We start from the raw sequence: 20,335 nt of genomic DNA on the forward strand, positions 1-20,335 counted from the left end.
CCGCAGGCAGCGCTAATGCGGAGTAGTAGTCTAGTTAGTCATGACTGAATAGGTAGTTACCTATGTACTCCGTATCCCCCCGTAGACATCAAAGTAATGCGCCGGCAACCGACTCCGTGAGAGCGAGACACAGTTTGCTATGGAGGGCTTGAAGGAGGTACAACCCACAGTGTCGTCGAGTCGCTTTAAAGATCTTGTGCTGCCCTTGCAGGCGCACCGATCTGTCCAAGATTTGCGAGTGTGGGGCCATGCAGGATCCTCGCAGCGTTGAGCGAGACATGCAGACTCGCACAGCGTCTTCGTTTCATGTCATGAGCGCCTCGCACAGCACCCGTTCTGCAAAGATCCGCTTCTTCGTCATGTCATTGATTTTCGTACATGTCTTCATGAAAAGCACAAAGCATTTTCCACGATAGCGCTGGGTCTTACCGGTTCCCGTTTCGTTGTCCTGGGAGCTGCTGTGTCACGTTGATTCAAAGCCTCGAGCGTCATTAGAATCCAGAACTGCCTCCCATTCAACGGCGATGCATTCTCCCTGTGCATGATATCGGCGACAAGGAGTTGCAGCGTATCGACAAAGGGGAGGCCGTGCATCGAGTCCGCACATTTGTTTCTTTTGAGATGCACCACGATGTCAGTACAAAAGACTGAAGTCACAGTCCAGCTGGCATTACCATCATAAGGCTACAAGACGCCGGCATTGGTTTCGTATGACCTGTTGGCGCCCGAGTCGACGCTGGGTAACTCGAAGTGGGTGGTCAGTCGGATATTGGTTCAGGTGGTCGATGCATACCTCAAAGGGCTGTGTTGCTGAACTACTCTGCATCTTTGTTACAAGAGTTCAGGTACTGGTTCCATCATGTCGTGTGCAAATCCGGCTTCGATCGTATCTACAAGTAAGAAATTGTCCCAGTTCGTTGCAACTGCCCACCTTTGCGGACACAGGTCGTTGAATCTACCTGATCCATACAGCTATCAGGTACGTCAAGTGCGATAAGCGTTGCTGTCCAGAGCACCTATATTGGAGACATACTTACGTCACTCCTTCACCACCTCGAATGCTGAGCAACGCGTCCTGCGCATGAATTGCCCTGCGCATGGATCGCCTTGACGATAACTAATTTCAGAAGAGGATTGTGTACCCGCAGGGCTGGGATTGCAACTGTCTCACATCGCGAAGGAACAATAGACGAAGGCGATGATCATGGCTGATGTTTGAGGCAAATGGTGTTCCTGTAATCTTTCTTGAGCATTCCAACAGTAGCTTTTTTCACTGTTCTTCCCTGCGCCATTACTCTGTCCTCCTTAAGTGGGATTGATCCGTCAGTCGTACGAATCCGTATCGATTCTCTTGCCATCAACGCTTCTCATTTGCAACTCTTATGTTGGTAAATCGTTAGCAGAGATGGCAAGCCGGTATGCTCGTCAGGACACTCTTAGAAGCGAAGTCTTGGGGTACGTAAAGGAACTGAGAGTGGCATGACAAACATACTGGAGATGGGTCGCTTTTTGACAAGAAGTTGAGCCCCTTTCAACACCGTTTGAGCATTGCTTCTCAGCTCTAGCGCTTAGAATGATCTGCTTATGATCTGCTTAAGAGCCGCGACGCTGCTGAAAGTCCGTATGATCCGTGCGTTGGACTTTATGTCTTGGCACCTCCGAGAAACTCCGCAAAACTTCCACTCCACCGCATCTACTTGAACAAACCCCACCACATCCAGCACGAACACGTCCCAACAATGAGTTTACCAGGCATGCTCCCGCCCAGTATGGCCGGTGGGCAGCAGAACACTGGTGGAATGAGTGACCAGGAGATGAAGATGGTGAAAGCCGTACGACCTCCCTCACCCGGCGCCCAGGGCGGCCATGTTCAAAGCACGCTGCGCTCCTCTCGTAGGAAGCAGGACAAAAGAGATGAATTCGGACTGACAGTGGACCTGGTCAACCATAGATGCAAACAGGCATGGAATCCTGTCCCGTCAAAACCGTAATCGCCGGCGTCATGGGCATGGGCCTAGGCGCAATGTTCGGGCTCTTCATGTCAAGCGCAAGCCTCTCCCTTATCCGCCGAATCTCGACTCCCTCCTGATGATCACCAGATGCGCTACGATACCCCCATGACCCCGCAAGGCGCCGCCATCTCCTCCCTGCCCGTCCGTCAACAGCTCCGCCAGGGCTTCCGCGATATGTACCGCTCGTCCCTCTCCTCCGGACGCAACTTCGGCCTCGTCGGCGCTATATTTTCTGGTACTGAGTGCTGTATTGAGGGGTTCCGTGCTAAGAACGATCTATACAATGGCGTTGCGGCTGGGTGCCTGACTGGAGGCGCGTTGGCGGCTAAGGCTGGACCGCAGGCTGCTGCGGTGGGTTGTGCGGGCTTCGCGGCATTCAGTGCGGCGATCGATTACTATATGAGGCTGCCCGCGGATGAAACCAGGAAGCCGGTCATATAAAGGTACAAATTAGTGATGGAAAGGGCGTTGGGCAGGGGTTAGACGGGAGGTTGTCCAGAAGGTCGGAGTGTGTGCTCTGGGCTGATATTTTGAAAGTGCGCATTCTCGGCATCATGGTTTAGGAATCATCAGACGCTGGCGTTGTAGGGTCTTGAGTCACATCGGACTTGAAGGGCTTATATCAAAGCTCTGGCTGCATTTCATGGTGTTTGGGAATCCTTGTCATAAGCGAGGCAGGAAGTCGCATAGAAGCATTGTAAGATAGTCTTTGATGACCGACAGTGTCGGGGAGATAGTTGCTAATAGAGAGCTAAATCTCAACTCATATCCGCGGCTCCTCCCGATCTATCGTTCTGGTTTTGGCATCTATCTTTTCTGTATATCTCTGAGATCCTATGCTACTTACTAGACCCTACTATAAGACCCGTGTAAGAGTGACACTTCGTGATCTGCAAACCCGATTTCTAAATATGCGTCGCGGCTTTCTCAGACGTTCGGCACCACGCAAAAAGCGTACCTGGAGCGCTGTCAGGGTGCACAGTCGATCCAAACTTCCGTCGTACTTCAAGAGGAGCATCTGACTACTCTTAGTGCACCATGTATTGGAGCTTTGTAGGTAAGCGTGCTCAAGCCATTAACAAGGCTATCTTAAGTAGTAAAAGGTAAGGAGCCGATGAGACCCGCTTCGCTAGTTGGCTAAATTACGCTAGCTACCTTGCAACTGAGAGCAGCAAATTAGCGAAAGGACATAGCTAAGAAAAGATGCAAAAAATTGTAGTCAACTGACCATGCCAGGGGTCGAACTGAAAGCCGGTCAGAGATTGATCGAAGTGAACAAAGTGTGGCGTCATTTACCCTGGAATCTCTTGATTCGTAGTCAAGCGCCTTGCCATTGGCTATTGCAATGTTAGTGTGGGATCATTTTGGAAGCTGCGGGAGAGAAACATACGCCACATGGCCGAGTTATTGCTCGATGTGAGTTGGAGCGGCTCTAACAATATATAAATCAAAGTCATTCAATGAGCTTAGCAAAGATGACACGACCGCCCCCTGAGTTCAGCTTTCCTGCACAACTTTCATGCAACCTCACGTTCCAACACAGGCGTGCCACGGCCCCCATCAGCTCTCTGTCGAATTCAAAAGATTACACCCCGCACAGGCGTTGTTTCCTTTATATATTTTGGAAGCTATCACGTAGCTATACTCCACTTACGATCCTCCAGATCTTATAATATAAACGTTCCGAATTTGAGTGATTTGTCTAAAGATATCGTTCTAGTGATTTCAGCTTATCTAGAGCTTCTTGTATGGATCTGACAGCATCGAGAGGTGGGTGATAAGGGTGGTGAAGTTCGTGCCACGCGTGGTGCAATCTTTTGCAATTGACAAAAGAGCTGATGGGGGCGCCGAATCGTGGCACGCCTATAGCATACTCACCACTTGAACAGATTTTTTGCACAGCACTGTCTCACGGTGCAAGACTTACAAGGCTATGCGAAAGCCTCCGCTGCGGAATACTATCTCATACAGATCTGTATATTCATCCTACTCGGTTACTTGTATCACGGTTTTTGTGCAGCTGAGAATTACTTCATTCTCTGATTTACTGCTAGCTGCACGGTCGTCTCCGCCTGGATTTTTTGACAGTTGTGAGTTGCTCCTCAAGACTGTCAAAAAAAATATCATCAACTGTGCGCAGTGAAGCCCAAATCATCGTCTATACAGCCAGTGGCTGGGCGCATGATCACAAATCTAGAGATTCCGGGATAAATTACGCCGCATCCTCTTCACTTCTCTAAACACGACTAAGTCTTAAGGCTGCGAGCGCAAGTAACAAGCAAGCCTAGCCTTCGCAGGCTTTCGGAGCGCCATGAAACGCGCAGTAATCCCATCGCTCCCATGATGGCTGAAGCTTCCTTGAGCTCCGTGCGCTAGATGCTGAAACGATACGTCCATTGCACTCGTGTATCGGTTATCAAGCCATCTGATCACGAGTGCATCATGCTCTCAATTGTGTCAGCATCGTTATCGGCCTCAGGGTCGGGCAGTTGTGATTGTACTGCGTCTTCGGTGGAATCAGTCGTCAGGTGTAATTTTCTGCATTCGCGCTGGAGCTCTTCATAAATACTCCCTACAAGATTACCTCTCTTCTTGCAGACAACAGCAACGCGCAGATTCTGTTCTTTCTAAGTTCTTCCTCAACATTCACGCCAAATTCCCTTACTGTCACCGTTGAAACGCCATCAAGCGTAGCAATCACATGCTCTTCTTCCTAGTCGTCGGCAGCATTGTCCACATAGTTCTGAGCTGACCGCTGTGAGCGTTGCGACTGGGCTCGCTTTCTGGGGCTGATGCGGTTGAACTGGAAGCGGGTGACCCTATGTACATTCCGTAGTTATCCGTGATTTGCGAGCGCCGAACAGCAAGTCCTCGATCCTGCACTTCGGTTATTCTCCGCGAATACTGCATGGAAGGTCGCGAACAGCTGCGAAGGCGTTCGAAGCGTGAGGAAACACAATGCCTCCAACCAACGCCTCTACGCATGCTTCCACGGGCGCGCCACCTATGACCAGTAGCGGACGAAGCAACACCAAGCTCAGCAAGCACCAGGACAAGCGGGCCTCGTGTGGTTTTAGCCGCGGTGGTGATAGCAGAAGGGAAGGAGGTTCACGAGGGGAGTCGTGGCGGAGATCGCGAATGCGATTTCAAGGGAGAAGGATGGTGTGCTAGAAGGGTCGGGATATGGGATCTGTGGGGAGTGGGCGAGGCGGTTATTGTATGGGCGTCCGGAGCTTACGGAGAAGGAAGGGGAAGGGCAATTAAAGCGGGAAGAGATTGGGAGGAAGCGCCTCGAGCAATGCCGGCGAAGTTGAGGAGTGGGAACGTGGGAACGTGGTCAACGAAAAGCCACGCAAGCTGTCTGACGACTCCAGAATGAAGGGAAAGGGATGAGCTTTCAATGGTGCTTGCCCAGTTACCTACTCGTCGATCAGTGCCGTGGTACGACGGACGATGGATTCTTCCAAACTCAAAGGACAAGTGTGCTGCTGCTGTCTGCCGGGGGGGAAATATACATATCCTGAGGCTGGACACTAGTCCGTAAGACCTGTAGGGTTGGTACAATGTGTCTCGACCCAGTAAGGAACGGACTCAAACTCACACGACTTCAAGATCCAATATGTGGTGCACCACTGTTGGTACATCCCATGAGTTGTCTAGGGTCTATCCACTCTCGGCTCTAAGCTCTTGCGATTCAAGGCGTAGCCACTCCTGCCTTGTAGTCCTTTTATCCGCAAGCTTGTTCTGCTCGGTGTCCAATCTTATGCGCCCGTCTGGTTACAGGATGGTTTCTCGCCCGCTGCCGGGAGAGCTCTGAAAAGTACACAGGCTCCACATCCAAACACGGCAATGGTAGCACCCACGTAGAACGACGCGTGAATCCATCATCACCAAAACGCGGCCGCGAGAGAGCCGGCGAAACTATAGCTGCGACAGTTGAAACTGCTAAGCCCATGAGGGCCGCCAGAGCACTGCCACAGATCAAGAAAAACGAATAAACTGGCGGACAGCGGTGACGGACATGATGGCGACGATGCGAACAGCAAAAGGTTCCGGAGCGTAGTGAGCTCCAGCGCAGTGGGAATGGTTGAGAAAAGCGACCCGCGTCGACCATGGCGGGCGCCAGCACAACAGCGCAGGCGAAGAAAAGAGATGCGGCCGCGTGCAATTTCACCTCTCATAGTCTGGGAAGGGGGGCCTAGGACCGAAGAGGGTGGACACCTCAAGACAGCGCCGACAGACCTACATCAGACACTCGTAGCCGCTGTAAACTGCTTGAACCAAGCCTTCGGTCAGGTGCAAGACTAAAAGAAAGCTTCGAAGTCATGGTGACTTCTACGAGCAAGGTGAACTCATGGGCCTGTCAAAGATGTTCGACGAGCATCGCGAAGCCCTCGCGACTGGGACAATGATGGAACGGCTGCTGTATGCTTTTATATACCGTAGAGCTTGTCTCCTTCCGTAGAACGCTTCATGACGTTAGCCTTTCTGCGGGAAAAGGCGCCCCGACCGAACATCCGAGATTTCCAGTTCTTACAGAGCAACAAACTCCGCATATGTCCAAATAGATAGTGGTGATAACGACAACAATTCACGCCTGCCCCCGCGCCAAATCCCTCGTCGCTGACACAGCACACGCCATCGTAGATCTCCATTTCACATCACATCCGTACCCGACCACCGCTTTGTTGCACTCACTTGCCGCCCTTCCCAACGGAGGGCGATCCCGTCAGATAATCCCGCCCCTCCCCCCTCCCCTCAGCAGGCGGCGGCGTCAAACTATTCTCCCACTGACTCATCAAATGGCTCGCCGTGCGCTTCAGATTACTCGGACTGAGCTTAACAAGCGCCGGCCACGGAATCGAATCCCGATTCGCTGCCGCGACAGCAGGGTGCTGCCCCGCCGACGCCGACACAGGGCCCGGCGTCGTGACATCCGTCGAGCCGCTGCTGCTATGTCCCGAGGACGGCGACGCCCGGCCGTCGGAGGACTCGTTACTGCTGCTGTTGTTGGATGCCGTGGTGGGCTTATCGGTCGGCGTGTCCCAGACATCCCAGCTGTCCTCGTCCTCGCCAGCTTTCTGCGGCGTCCTCTGACTTGGAGGAGGCTGACGCAAGGGCATTCGGGAAGGTTTCTGCGGCGACTTTGGCGGCTTGCTGACTCTGACCGCTTTGCTGGAGCGCGGCTCGTCGAGGCCGTGCTCTTTCCAGAAGGAGCCGCCGATGTCGATGAGGGCGGAGGTGTCGGCGCTTGCCTTTGTCGGAGAAGGGTTTCTGGCTGTGGCGGCTGCGTTGCTGCTGGTTGTGCGACGGACTGGCGGGGGCGCTGGAGCGGCTCCTTTGAGGCCCGTTTTGTCGCTCTGCCGTCGAGGCACTTGTCTCTGCCCGCCGTGAGGGGTTTGCCCGGCTCGTGGCTGTGTGCCTTGCACGGCCTCGTCGCCGATTGTGGCTTGCCGTAGGTCTTCGATGAACATCCACAGCCCGTCCTTGAACTCTGAGGCCATTTGCTTCCCGGTACGTAGCAGGGCGTCTCGCTGCATTGCGCCCATGTCCAAGGGATCGGCTGCGGGGGCGTCGGCGATGTGTGTTGAGAGGTCGCTCGTTGTTGAGGCCCGGGGGAGAAGGCTGGGTCTTTTGAAGCGGTCTTCTGGTCTGCGGGCTTCGCCGGGTTGCGAGGTCGGTGCGCCGAAGGACTCCTTGTCCGGCGATAGTAGAGACAGGGCGCGTGTGTGGCGCGATCCACTGAAGACCTTCCTTTGCGAAGTCTTCGCCCCGGATAGCAGCGCTTTCCGCCTGTCCATCTCCTTCTGCAGCCACGCGTCCGAGCCATCGACATCCTCATGGAAAGTGGCCAGACTCGCGAAAGAAGTATTCAGGGGCTGCAGTTGCTGCACCCGCCGCACATCATTGCGCTTCCGCAGGACTTCGTGGTTCGCCCACTGTTTCTTAAGCTTCTCCAGCTCTTGCTCCGCTTGTTTTAGCTCGTCTTTGAGCTCCAGCACCCGCCGCTCCTGCGCTGCAAGCGCGGTGAGGAAGTTGCCCTCTCGTGTCGGTGATTGTGCGGTATCGGGAGTCGGGATAGGACTTTCCACCCAGGACACTGGTCGCGATCTTCGTGTAGGGCTGCCGGGGGCGGGTTGTATGGGGAAGTTGAGGGAGAGCCGTTTGGCTTGGCGTGCGACGTCGGCGAGGGACATGGAGCGGCCATGGGGAGGCATCTGTCCAGTCTGAGGCCGTGGAAAGTCTTCTGACCGTCTTGGGCTCGTCGGGCTGCCAATGTGCTCTGCTGGCGGCGGCATAATGGGGCTGTTTGGGCCCCCTGATGTTAGGATCGCTGCGCGATCAATCAGCGCAACAGAGGGGCGTCGCGCCGCCTGTGTCTTTGCTGAAGCGTTACGGTCCATTGAGTCTGCTCCTCCAAAGAAGGAAAGCCCGTTCATATCATGGCTCGATAGGAGTGACAGGAAATTTGTTGTGGTGAGCCTGAGGTTGCGGGCACAGCTGATGAGCCGTTGAAAGACCCTGGATCGGCGCCAGCTTCTCCAGCGAATGGGGAGGCGGGAGGAGATCGAGGACACGCAACAAACGGCTAGGGCAGCGCCCAGTATCTCCACGTCTCGGCCTGCTGCTCTGCGATGGACCTTCATCAGCTGCCAGTTGCTCTCATGTTGTTGCGAGCTGCTGCTGAGGAGCTCTGTCGCGATGTTTTGCACTGCCCCGCAGATACACAGAATCGGTGCCAGTATCCCGACGTGTTATGGAACCACACAGTTGCGCAATCTCCGACGGCGCCCTGCATGTGCAGCATCTCAAGATGGTACCTGACAACAACCGAGGATCATCCCAGGCTTATGCACCGAGGCCTGCTGGACACGAGTTACAGAAGTGGAGCAGCTCCGGTGCCTGATGGACTTCTTGAAGACATGAATGGTAGGTCATAATGATTGCAGCATTCCCGGATCGGTTTGTTCAATCAAGCTTCACTCCGTCTCCATAGTGGATATTTGTCTGGTAGGCGTAGATACAGGGCATCATGTCCCATACAAAGGCATCAAGGTATCTCCAGCGACCGAGAAGGGACGGCGAATCAAGCTCGTTATGCCTCTCAACATCATGCAAATCTCTGCAAGATAGCAGGCTGTCATCTTGCAGGCGAACTTTTCAAGCAGGTCTTGAAAGAAGTCAGGATGCTTGCGAGCCATTCAAATGGCCGTACTGGTGCCCTTTTCGGATTGGAGATAGAGCAATTGGATCAGCAGCGCGGAGAGAAACTGATGTCTCCAAAAAGCAACGGCTGTCAGATTCTTCAGTGTCTTCAACCGGGCTCCAGATGATATTCAAAAGCCCCCTGTAACACCAGATTCCCATGAGCGCGGCCCCGACACGCGATGCCCCGCGTCAGCCGAGCCCGCTAAACCGACAAAGGCAATGTAATAACAAACAAAGCACGACCCGGAAGATGACCCGCATGAGACCGCACAGGATCGCAGCATCTGATACACTGGTGGGACGGCCTGAGGCGGGCCCGGGAGAAAGGTAGAGGAGTCCAGACTCGGACGTGACAGTGGCCGTAGAGACAAGTGGCGCTCTTCGGAGCTCCATCCGGGTCTGGTGACGGCCTCAAAGGTTTTAGCGGGTAGCATAACGAAGCCACTGGATAGAGCGTAGGTCTAAGGCAGGGAAGTTCTAAGGCTCCCAGTCTAATGCAGGTACGGTTGCGTTGTGCCGCTATGGTGCATCTCAGGCGCTGCTGTACAGCACTCGAACTCTTTGTGGATTGAGAAGGGTCTTGTGTCATAGCATATGAAATGAGAAGACCATCACACTCCAATAATTACTGTGACTGAGTTACTGTGCATCGAACCAGCGTGTCAGGAGTCCGCAGCCCACAGACCGACGACGTGGCTTGCGCTGATCCGCCGTTGCCGTGTCTACTATCGACTTTCTTGGCCGTTTACGCCCGCCTATCGTCAACCTGCGCATCGAACAAAACCCCAGCCACGAGCACCCCTTGGGCATGACCGCTTTTGAGACCACCTGCAGTATTCCTAGTCGCACGCTTTTGTATCTCCAGCCCAGTCCTTACCGCGCATTTCATCCTGGCACCTGACCGAGGCTTGCAGTGTTGTGGTGCGCTTTTCTTGCCAGTTGCGTCGACTGTAGACGGGGGCCATGGCGGACAACTATCAGGTGCTAGAGGAGCTGGGGAGTATGTGGCCTCAACGACAGGAACTGGGGAATTATGCTGATCGATGGCGCAGGTGGAAGCTTCGGAGTGGTTTACAAAGCTATTGAGAAGTCTACAGGCGAGATGGTGGCCATCAAGCATGTACGCTTCAACCATATCAACCAGCTGCATTCTCTATACTCACGCACTCTAGATCGACCTCGAGGGCGGCGACGACGACATCCGAGAGATACAGCAGGAGATTGCATTGCTGAGCACATGCGCAAGTCCCTTCGTCACGCAGTACAAGACAAGCTTCGTTCGCGGCGTCAAGCTATGGATAGTGATGGAGTACCTAGGGGGAGGGTCATGTCTGGATCTAGTACGACATTCCCGCCCATCACTGTCGGATCCCAATATGCTGACAATATCAGCTCAAACCTGGTCCTTTTACCGAAGCCCAGATAGCCATCATCATGCGCGAGCTCCTCCTCGGCCTCGATTATCTCCACCAGACGGGCAAAATCCACCGCGACATCAAAGCCGCCAACGTGCTCCTCTCGAACAAAGGAAAAGTAAAGATCGCAGACTTTGGCGTAGCTGCGCAGTTGACGAACATCAAGTCCCAGCGGATGACCTTCGTGGGGACACCCTTCTGGATGGCGCCGGAAGTTATCCAGGAGGCCGGCTACGACTTCAAAGCGGACATCTGGTCGCTGGGAATAACGGCGATGGAGATGGCGAACGGCGAGCCGCCAAATGCGAGCACGCATCCGATGAAGGTGCTGTTCCTGATACCGAAGCAACCGGCGCCGCGGCTGGATGCGAACCGCTTCAGCAAAGAGTTCAGGGACTTCGTGGCACAATGCTTGATCAAGGACCCCGATCGGAGGGCTACGGCGGAAGAGCTGCTGCGGCACCGTTTCATCCAGCGGGCTGGAAAGGTGGAGGCGCTGCGGGAACTCATTGAACGGAGGCAGCAGTTCGATGCGCGGGAAGAGAGGGAGGCTTACCCGAAGTACTACGAGGAGACATTGTCAGTATCAAAGAACCGCTCCTACGTACGTTGTATTCTAACGGAGCAACAGGCAAGACATCACCCCCACAGAAGAGAAGGAAGAATGGGTCTTCGACACCATCAAGCCCGCGACCATTGCACCAACTCGTCATACCTCCAAGCGGCGCAAGCTCACCCGCATCCCCTCCAATGACTGGGACATAAACCCAGAAACCCTCATGGAGCGCCTCGATCTGAACGACACACCTCTAGGCACCATGTCCCCAGCCCCAAACATGAGCAACATCCGCAAAGTCCGCAACACGCCCGACCGGCGGCGCTCCTCAGGAGCCAACACCGCCATCCGCACGCCCTCAGGCGCAACACCGACAGCTCGCCGAGTCCCTTCATCAGCAACACCAACCGCACGCCGGGTCCCATCGTCACAGACGCCGACGTCCCGGCGAGTAAGCGGACAGGCGACCAAGCAGCCCCTAGGCCTCGACATGTCCTTCGGCAACGGCACATCCACGACCCGCCTATTCCGCCGCGTCTCCGCCGAGAAAGAAAACTCCCCGATAGCAGCAGAGCCAGCACCCGCTCTCTCACCCTCCCGCAAACCCTCGACAACCCCCTCTCTCCTCCACGACTCCACCAACCACGCCCCTCCCGCCCCATCTCAGCCACCCAACCCCTCCACACCTTCCGCCCATCCTCAAGACTTTACGGGCACAGTAACCCGCATCACGAAAGAAGCCCTCCTGGGCCGCAAAGCCTACGCCAAAGCCATCGAGCCCGCCCTCCAGGAGACGTATGCCGCGACAGCGACGGCGCGGAAACGCGAAGCCCTCGCAGCCGTCGCACACGCATGGAGCGTGCTCGACCGGGTCGACCCGGAGGGGGAGCTCCTGCTGCTCAAGGCGGTGGTAGAGCGGTGCAAGGGGGAGCCGAAGTTAGCTGCTGCGTTGGGTCTGGCGGCTCCGCCGATCAAGAACCCGGCGGTGCCGGTGCTGAGTCCTTCGGCGGAGTGGGCTACGGGGGAGCAGGAGAGCCAAACGTCGACGCCGACGTCCAGCCCGACGAAGCAGAAACTGGTGCTTGCGCAGAACAATCCGCATCTCAAGAGCCATCGGCGGCGGCAGTCTGCGTTCGTGGGTCCGACTGGTGGTTTCGGCGGCGGCGAAGGGAAGAATGACGGCGGAGAGGAGGCTAGAATGCCCGGGCAGGGGGTGGTGCCGGGACTGGAGCACGTGAGTACGCTGGCGGACGTGCTGTATAGGCGATGGGTTGAGGGGCTGAGGGGGAGGTGGGGGGGTGCGTAGGGTGGGTAAGGAAGGTATAGAGGGCGGGAGTAGAGGGGGTTTCGCTTCTTGTATATTGCGATTTGGGCGACGTTTGGAGAAAGCACTGTGGGAGTTACAGGAGAAAAGCTGGGTTGGTTTTTCTAGCGTTGGATACGTAGGGGCTGGGTCGGGCGTTTGAAAGCGAGCACGGTCTGGACATTGCTGGGCGAAGTATGTTTGAGTTGGACGGGATTGGGGTTGTATGTATGTATGTAGACCAATAGACAGAGAAAGTTACTCGAATCAGACCGGAACCACTTCCCTGCTGTGCCTACCCTCCTTCACTGCGTCACAGGTAACCGAAACTCCCCTTGCTCTTCATTGTCATCGCTCAGATACCTCGCTGCTGATCCTATAGCTCTATCAACCACGCCATCGATACTAGAGAGCCAGCTCTTGATTTCTGGGCGCCTTCTCCGGTTTCTGATCCCGCTTTGCATTTCTGGAGCGGGAGAAACTGTGCTGGAGGAACTCTTGCTGCGTCCTAGGGTTGGACGGCCTGAATCGGGACCTGGCGACCATGGTGATCTCGGTGTCGGTGCGGCTAGGAGAGGAGAAAGCAAGCCACCAGAGTGTCTCCCCAGCGTCGTCGGAATGAGTGCCTCCTCATCTGTGTCAAAGGCACGACGGCGAGCGAGCCACTCTGCTTCAGTTGGCGGAGGCGGAGCGCGTGTGTGAAGGAAGGGCGACGCCGGCGTGTGAGGTGAGAAATAGGCGGTTGACGTGGCGGTTGACGGACTGACTCTTGAGTAGTACTCGCCGTCGTCGTCATCGCCGCTACTATAGTAGGTGTTGTCCCTATCGTTCGAGCGCAGTCGCTGCAGTTCGTACGCGGATGCTGTCCTTCGGTGCCCTAGAAGCTTCCGCTTCACGCGCCTGAAGTAACCTTCTCGCGGCGGAGGAAATGTCAAGAGGTAGGCGATAATGGCCGCAACGAAGCCGAAGATGGTGAGGATAATCAAGATCCCCACGACCGGCGTTGGGAGCGGCGGAAGGTCAGGCATGCCATCATCCAGCACTGAGTGCGAAGTTGCTACGGGAGTGACAGATGCAGCTGACGATTTCGTCAAGAGTGTTGATGGGCCGTCATTGTGTGAGTGTGAAAGAACGAAGCCCGGTAATTCACGCCTGGGCACAACGCCAACTGGAGAAAATGGCGCGGTGGTGTGCGATCTTGGGCTGCGGCGAGTCTCTAGAACCAGAGAGGCGGGCGTAGGGAAACGGTCGTGGTCTAGCTTCTTCAGTGGACGGCTGGTGGTGTACTCTCGCGCTTCGGCGGAGAGAGTTGGCCCGTGGTGGGTTGTAGTGCGTGGAGTGATGTAGATGGGCGTATTGCCAAACGATATGCCGACCTTAGTAGGTGTCGTGGAGGTTGTAGGGACCTCGAAAAAGGGCTTGGTCGCTTCATGAATGTCGCCAAGTGGAGAAGGCTGGCCTTCGCTTTCGATGTATGTGGAGACTTTGGCTTGAGGCGCCATGATGACAAACTTGTGAGTGATCTAGATCCGAGTTGCAGCAACTAAGATCAGGAGCTTTTTCATGAGAATGAAGGGTGTGGAGTAGGATATTAGAATCAACAGGTTGATCAAAGGACACAGTTTGCTTGACGTGACTCAAGGCAGCTTGATCGCGAGTGATTGCGAATGACACGGGAGTCATTATTGCTATGACAACAGCAATACGGCGTCAATGCTGCTTGCACTCAGAGACAAATTAAGGTACTTCACCAACGCCTCTCCATGCTATGCCATCAGCTTCTAGAATGCTGCAAACGTGCTTTTCCGAACGCTTCAGATCCGTCAAGATGTATCCCCTTCTGCCCCGTCTATTACTCTTAGAAGTAGCAAATAGGACACAGAAAGCAAACGAAGTTCTAGCGGCGGTTGAAGTTTAGATATCGGGCCTTGGCAATGTCAGTAGAGAACACCCAGGTTCGCGGAATGTAAAAACTTACAGCGATGAACAGCAAAATCAAGTTGCTGCCAATAAAGGCCGCGAAGATGCCCAGGTCCCTCCACCTATAATCGAAGCTGTACCCAAGCGGCTCGTAGAACTGATCACCAACGGCGAACGCGCAGTATTCGCACACATCGGTCACGTTGTTGATCAAGTACCCGGGGCCGCCATTCGCGAAGAAGTCGGACATGTATGTGCCGCAGTCTTGACCTGGAGGTGCCGTGAAACTGTTGAGTTCACCCGGCGTACACTGGACAGGTAGCTCATGCAGCTCAGTCACCACCATACCGCCGATCAAGCGGGTAAAGGGGTCTAGCTCATATAGCCACACTCTCCAGAATGAGGGCATGGATGGATATGGGACGGTAACGCCACACATCAGAGCGAATACAACGATAATAAAAGGATTCACCAGCGAGCTGATGAAAGGCGATGGCGTCAGCGCCGCGATCATCTGACCCAAGGTGACCGAGAAGATCTCCGTGATGAGCACTATAAAGAACTGATAGCCGGCCCTGCTAGTGGAAGGATTGAAACCTGGAATGTAGTAGAGCGGAAGGAAGAACCCGACAGCGCAGAGAATGCTGTAGGGCATCTCGGCTAGGACCATGGACAGTGCGAATGGAAGGGTCTTGTACGCCTTCGCTGCTTGCTCGCGGTACGATATCATGCGGGCGATGGCGTACTTCGGCTCAACTTGTGCGAGGATCAGTGCCGGGAGCACGGTAACCTATCTGGATTAGCACCTGCAAGGCAGCATTCTCAAAGAAATGTCAATATGCCTTACCTGGAAGATGATAAAGACACGATACTGCAGAGAAGTGCGCGAGTCGTCCAGTTGAAGATACATGAGACCGGTAAGCAGAGCAATGATGACGTGGTTGAAGAGCCTGGTGAATCCGTAATTGGGCGTCCGCCAGAACGACAGCTGAGCGCGTTTGTTGACCATCTTGATCTGGTGCCACAGAGGAGTGGCATACTCCTTCTGAATGGCTGGCGGCTGGTTCCCAACCTCTTCGATTCGGCGGCGCTTGATCTCCACAATCTCTTCCTTGATAGCCGCGAACTCATCCGAGTCGGTCCAGACGTCGGCCCAGTCACGCTTGCCAATACGGGGTGCTTGACCAGCGCCAATGGCATCGAGCATCCATTCGGCCGGGTTGGCATCTGGAGGACAGTCGGCGCCATGACGGTGGTAGTAGTCAAGCAGCACATGCGCGTCCTTGCCGATATCACCGAAGTATACGCAGCGGCCGCCTCGTTGCAGAAGCAGTAGCCTGTCAAACGACTCGAAGAGCGCGGAATTGGGTTGATGAATGGTGCAGAGGATAGCCTGTCCAGCAGCGGCGAGCTTGCGAAGGAAGCGGACGATGTTGAAGGCGCTCTGGCTGTCGAGACCACTGGTGGGCTCGTCAAGGAACAGCAGAAGCTCTGGTTTAGCAGCCAACTCGACTCCAATAGTTACGCGCTGTTGACTAGGTTAGTATGCTGCTTAAATGTATGGAACCCTCCGCTAGCGGCGAATATAACGCATGAGCAGTGAGAACTCAATGCAAGATAAGAACGGTGAAAGGTGGATATGATGTTTGGATGGCAAAGTTCGAATGAAGGTCGAGAGCAGCTAGTGGCGAACATGATGTCTGAGCGTGAAGAATGAACGAACACCGTAACGAGGATTGATAAGAATGAGATTTGCGTGGTGAAGGTGGAACGAAAAAGGCCTTCCACTAATGGTGGATAACACACATGAATAGTAAGACAAGAACGTACCTTGCGTTGTTCGACTGCTAAGCCACTTTCAGGTTCACCAATGATGGCGTCCGCAATGTCTTCCATCTCCAGTAGAGAGATGATCTCTTCCACGTACGCGTATTTCTCCTCCTGAGGTGTTTCGTACGGTTGGCGCAAGTCGGCGGAGAAGCGCAGTGCCTCACGCACAGTTTGAGCAGGTTCATGGACATCGAGCTGCTCCGCATATGAAGTGCCTCTCTGAAACGCGATACCAGGCGCTTTCCCGTCGACTAGCTTGTCACCAGTGATGACACCAATGTTCTTACGAGCGGCAAGCACGTCGAGTAGCGTGGTTTTACCGGCTCCGGAAGCGCCCATGAGAGCTGTCAGCTGGCCAGGTTTGACGTAACCGTAGATGTTGTTCAGCAACCTCAGTTGGCCTGACGGCACTGGAACGTCGTAACAAATGTCCTCCCAAGTAAGTACGGCCTTAGAAGCGATATTGAGGCCGTCTTCTTCATTTGCCTGGCCTTCTTTACGATGCCTCTGGTCTCGTTTTTGGCGCTGCTTCATGTTCAGCTCCTTGAGCTCCTTGTTTTCTTTGGCGAACAACGTCACCGTCTTGCCTCCAGCGCCCCACTTGATGTACTCGCCGAGCACGGCGTTGGCGATCAGGAAGGCAACGATCAAAGCGATGATGATGCCCCAGTTCCGCCACAGGTCACCGGTAGCGTACTGGAATGCTATTCGTACATAATCGCTTCCGGAAACGACGTTTGAGCCGGGAACGCTACCAGGCAGGGTGCATGTTTGATAGTTGAGGTCAGTGTACCCTGGGCCTGACGGGATCAATGACTCCGCGGTGCAAACCAAATCGATCCTGCCGAACTCGTTCATCATCATCGCAGAGAATCCCAAACCAAGGGCGTTGATCCAAAAGATCCAGCGAAGCCAGACTTGTTCGGATTGGTACTGAATAAGGTAGCCTGACGTGAGTACGAAGAAGGTAATGATTGTAGCAGCCAAGCTAGTGAACGGTTAGCAAACTCGATATCTTGTTCAGAAAGTACTCTGCCGTATTGGTGGTTGAGCTGCGGCCGAGCTGAAATTGTCCGATGCTGATCGTTAGAGAGATTGGAGCTGAGACGCTCGAACACACTTTCTACCGATAGATCATCTCAGGTGATCGATGCATGTGAGCACCGAACTGGTACGTGACTGCAGCGCCACATCGATCGCAACTTCACGTGAAATGCGGAGCGCTAGGAAACAGATATTGCTTACCGAATAGCCACATCAAAGTCTGGGCAGAGACACCCCACGGTACGGAAGAACAATGTCATCGCAAGGTAAGTCGAAACAATCATCAGCACGAAGATGAAGAAGGCTCCTGCGTCGCGCACCAGGCCACACATGAAATACACGATGATACTGAAGACGAGTATCTGAGCAGCTGAAAACACCAGATCGATGATGATCTGCGCAAACCATAGTGCGGACGGTCGATGAAACGTGTAGGCGCGATGTTTGTTGATGATTGGTCGGCCCAACATGGTGGACGCCAGTTCGCCGAACGCCTGGAAAGCATTGAAGAGCAGAGCAATGAAGAGGACACCACCGCGAGTGAATGCACCAGCGCTGGACCGGGGTTGATTGAGCCAAACGGTACCTGTAATGATGGCGATGACGATAGAAGTTATCCAGGAGACGACGAGAGAGAACTTGTCTTGCCACTTCAGCAGGAACTGGCGCTTCATGAGTGCCCAAATTTGGAGGTAGAAAGGTATCGAATAGACGGATTTCTTGGAAGCGTGCCTCTTGCTTTCCTTCACAGCAATCTGGAAGTTCTCGTAGATGTGCTTCTCTTCGGCAATGCTCTGGCGATACTCCACCATTTCCTGCTCCAGTCGGGACGAATAGGGAGACCTCTTGAAAGCCTCCACAAGCGAATCCGGATCATGCGGCGCGTTCTCCGCGCTTCGGCCTGGCTTATACTCTCGTTCAAATGCATCTGTGCAGCCAGTCAAATAGTCTGGTGTTGTCTGTCGCGGTTTCTCGAGAAAGCCCAGCCCCTCAAAGTAGGCACGCGCTTCCTTTGCAGGTCCATAATAGACTTGGCGGCCTTCGTCGATGACCATGACCTTGTCGAACTGCCTGTAGATCGACTCGGAGGCCTGGTACAAGGAAACGAAAGTGGTGGTTTGGTAGATGTTGGTGATAACGCGCAGAGATTTGGCATAGTCCAGAGCGGTCGACGCGTCAAGGCCGCGAGTGGTGTTGTCCCAGGAACAGACTGACGCACCCGTCACCATCATCTCGGCAATAGATACGCGCTGAAGTCCTTTGGTTAGTTGTCTGCTTGAGTACATGGGGAGCTTCTCTAATCCAATATTGACCAAAGAGCGGTAAAGTTTAGGACCGACGATGAGAGATGTACCTTGCGTTCGCCTCCTGACACGCCCCTCACAAAAGGGTTGCCGACAATCGTGTTCTTCGTGTGCTCGATGTTGAACATCTTCAGCAGCATGTCGACTACTTTGTCCTTGAAATCATGTCTTGATAGACCAGCCGGTCGCTTGCCGGGGACCTTTGTCTCTAATGCAAAGTCAAGCGTCTGTCCTACAGTGAGCGTAGGATGGTGAACATCGTCCTCTTGATTGTAGACTGCGCAAAGCATCCGTATGTCAGCGTCCACAAGTCGAAGAACCGCAAATTTTTAGACTATTGATGGAGTACTTACCAGCCTCCCCACGGTACCGTTTCTCAAAAAAAGCACTGTCGAAAGGGCCATAAAGAACTTCTCCGTCGACCTTGGTGTACCCAAAGCGCTGGTTGCTGATGACCTTAAGAAAGGTCGTGCACCCGCTGCCCGGTTTTCCCAGCACCAGCACCATCTCACCAGGCTTCGTCACGCCACGGAAATCCTTCAAGATGTCAAACTCTTTACCCTTCTTTCCCACCCCAAAGATGTTCATCGCAGTCTCCACCACGTTGAAGAAAGACACAAAGGCCATCGGAAACGTCTTGACATAGTTCTTGACGCCACCGATCCCGCTAACGGTAAGTTCGTCCCAGATGACACCAATTCTCTTACTTTTGATACCTGCCGCCTCCTCTTCATCTCTGTTGCCCCTCAAGGTGCGCTCGAGGTCAAATTGCTCCTCCGTGCTCTCATCCGACTCTGCTTTCTCCACGTCCGGGGCAGCAGCTCTGGCGATACTCCGTCTGCTCTGCGTCCGCGACAAGCTGCGCATATGCGAGCTCGTCCGCGAGAGCTCTCTGTTGAGTTCCGCAAAGCTGGCCTCTGCACGCTCCACGTTGACGCCTCCGCGAATGGCGCTGTAGCCTTCGGTACTGGATTCCGGGGCTTGGTAGCCTCCATGTTGTTGGCGCTCTTCTAGGTCCGCGATGTTGTCGACCTGAGAGTGGCCTGTGGTTGTCGCATCTTCGACTTTTTCGTGCAGATGGCCAGCCGGTAGTCCTTCGCGCTCTTCAGGAAACTTGTGGGGCGCGTCGGGATCCATCTGAAAAGTACCGTGCGCCGTTGAGGCTGGGTTTTGGTGGGACGAAGTCGATACCGGGAATTGCTTCGTACGTTTGGCGACGGAAAGGAAAGAGAACGAAGGCGCACCACACAATGAAGGGAAAAGGCTGAGAGAGAAGGTGAAGAGCAAGAAACAGAAATTGATAGCGAGGGTGTAAGCAGACGTCAATGGAGTTTATTTGGCCGAATAACAGCCCTTCTTAGAGAGCAGACGCGCGAAAAAGGTCCGCTAAGTCCGCCCAAAGTCCGTGCCGTGAACCGCGATGCTGCCGTTATCTCTCATTTTCGAGCAACAGCAAGGGCGCCTTTATTCAATGCCATGACAACTTGTACAAGCTGCATTGCTCCTCGCGGCGTCTGAAGAGTCATCACCGGCGTCCTGCAGCACGACCGTCCGGACATCAGCGTAATTGACGAAGTTCATAACGACAAGGCAGTTTCCTACGTTTCAGCAGCTGTATCCAATAAGCTCTGCAACGGCCTCCCGAATGCGGATCGGCAAGCCCGACGGCCTTGGTCCGGCACGCTGATGACTGTGTTTTCAACCCGAGGCACTGGATTGTGAGTCAGTTGGGGCCGGCATCA

At 54.4% G+C, this 20,335-nt stretch overlaps 5 protein-coding genes across 5 annotated transcripts; 3 read left to right on the forward strand and 2 right to left on the reverse strand.

Annotated features, from left to right (window-relative positions):
- Positions 1–1,739: 1,739 nt before the first annotated feature.
- Positions 1,740–2,089, forward strand: W97_02203 (uncharacterized protein; the record flags this gene model as incomplete). Its single annotated transcript, XM_007780104.1, has 2 exons — positions 1,740–1,893; positions 1,962–2,089. 2 exons carry the CDS (start codon positions 1,740–1,742, stop codon positions 2,087–2,089), a joined length of 282 nt encoding a protein of 93 aa, XP_007778294.1.
- A 28-nt stretch (positions 2,090–2,117) lies between these two features.
- On the forward strand, positions 2,118–2,453 carry W97_02204 (uncharacterized protein; the record flags this gene model as incomplete). The annotated part of the gene is made up of 1 exon (XM_007780105.1): positions 2,118–2,453. The coding sequence occupies one exon, from the start codon at positions 2,118–2,120 to the stop codon at positions 2,451–2,453; it is 336 nt and encodes a 111-aa protein (XP_007778295.1).
- Positions 2,454–6,706: 4,253 nt separating this feature from the next.
- W97_02205 (uncharacterized protein) lies at positions 6,707–8,311 on the reverse strand (the record flags this gene model as incomplete). The annotated part of the gene is made up of 1 exon (XM_007780106.1): positions 6,707–8,311. The coding sequence occupies one exon, from the start codon at positions 8,309–8,311 to the stop codon at positions 6,707–6,709; it is 1,605 nt and encodes a 534-aa protein (XP_007778296.1).
- Positions 8,312–10,184: 1,873 nt separating this feature from the next.
- On the forward strand, positions 10,185–12,498 carry W97_02206 (STE/STE20/YSK protein kinase; the record flags this gene model as incomplete). The annotated part of the gene is made up of 5 exons (XM_007780107.1): positions 10,185–10,221; positions 10,274–10,341; positions 10,394–10,561; positions 10,614–11,215; positions 11,268–12,498. The coding sequence occupies 5 exons, from the start codon at positions 10,185–10,187 to the stop codon at positions 12,496–12,498; spliced, it is 2,106 nt and encodes a 701-aa protein (XP_007778297.1).
- Positions 12,499–14,392: 1,894 nt separating this feature from the next.
- On the reverse strand, positions 14,393–19,730 carry W97_02207 (uncharacterized protein; the record flags this gene model as incomplete). The annotated part of the gene is made up of 7 exons (XM_007780108.1): positions 14,393–14,422; positions 14,474–15,205; positions 15,263–15,943; positions 16,246–17,233; positions 17,491–18,539; positions 18,644–18,870; positions 18,947–19,730. 7 exons carry the CDS (start codon positions 19,728–19,730, stop codon positions 14,393–14,395), a joined length of 4,491 nt encoding a protein of 1,496 aa, XP_007778298.1.
- Between the last annotated feature and the right edge of the window lie 605 nt (positions 19,731–20,335).

Source organism: Coniosporium apollinis (genome assembly GCF_000281105.1).
Source record: "Coniosporium apollinis CBS 100218 chromosome Unknown supercont1.8, whole genome shotgun sequence".
NCBI classification, from domain to species: Eukaryota; Fungi; Ascomycota; class Dothideomycetes; genus Coniosporium; species Coniosporium apollinis.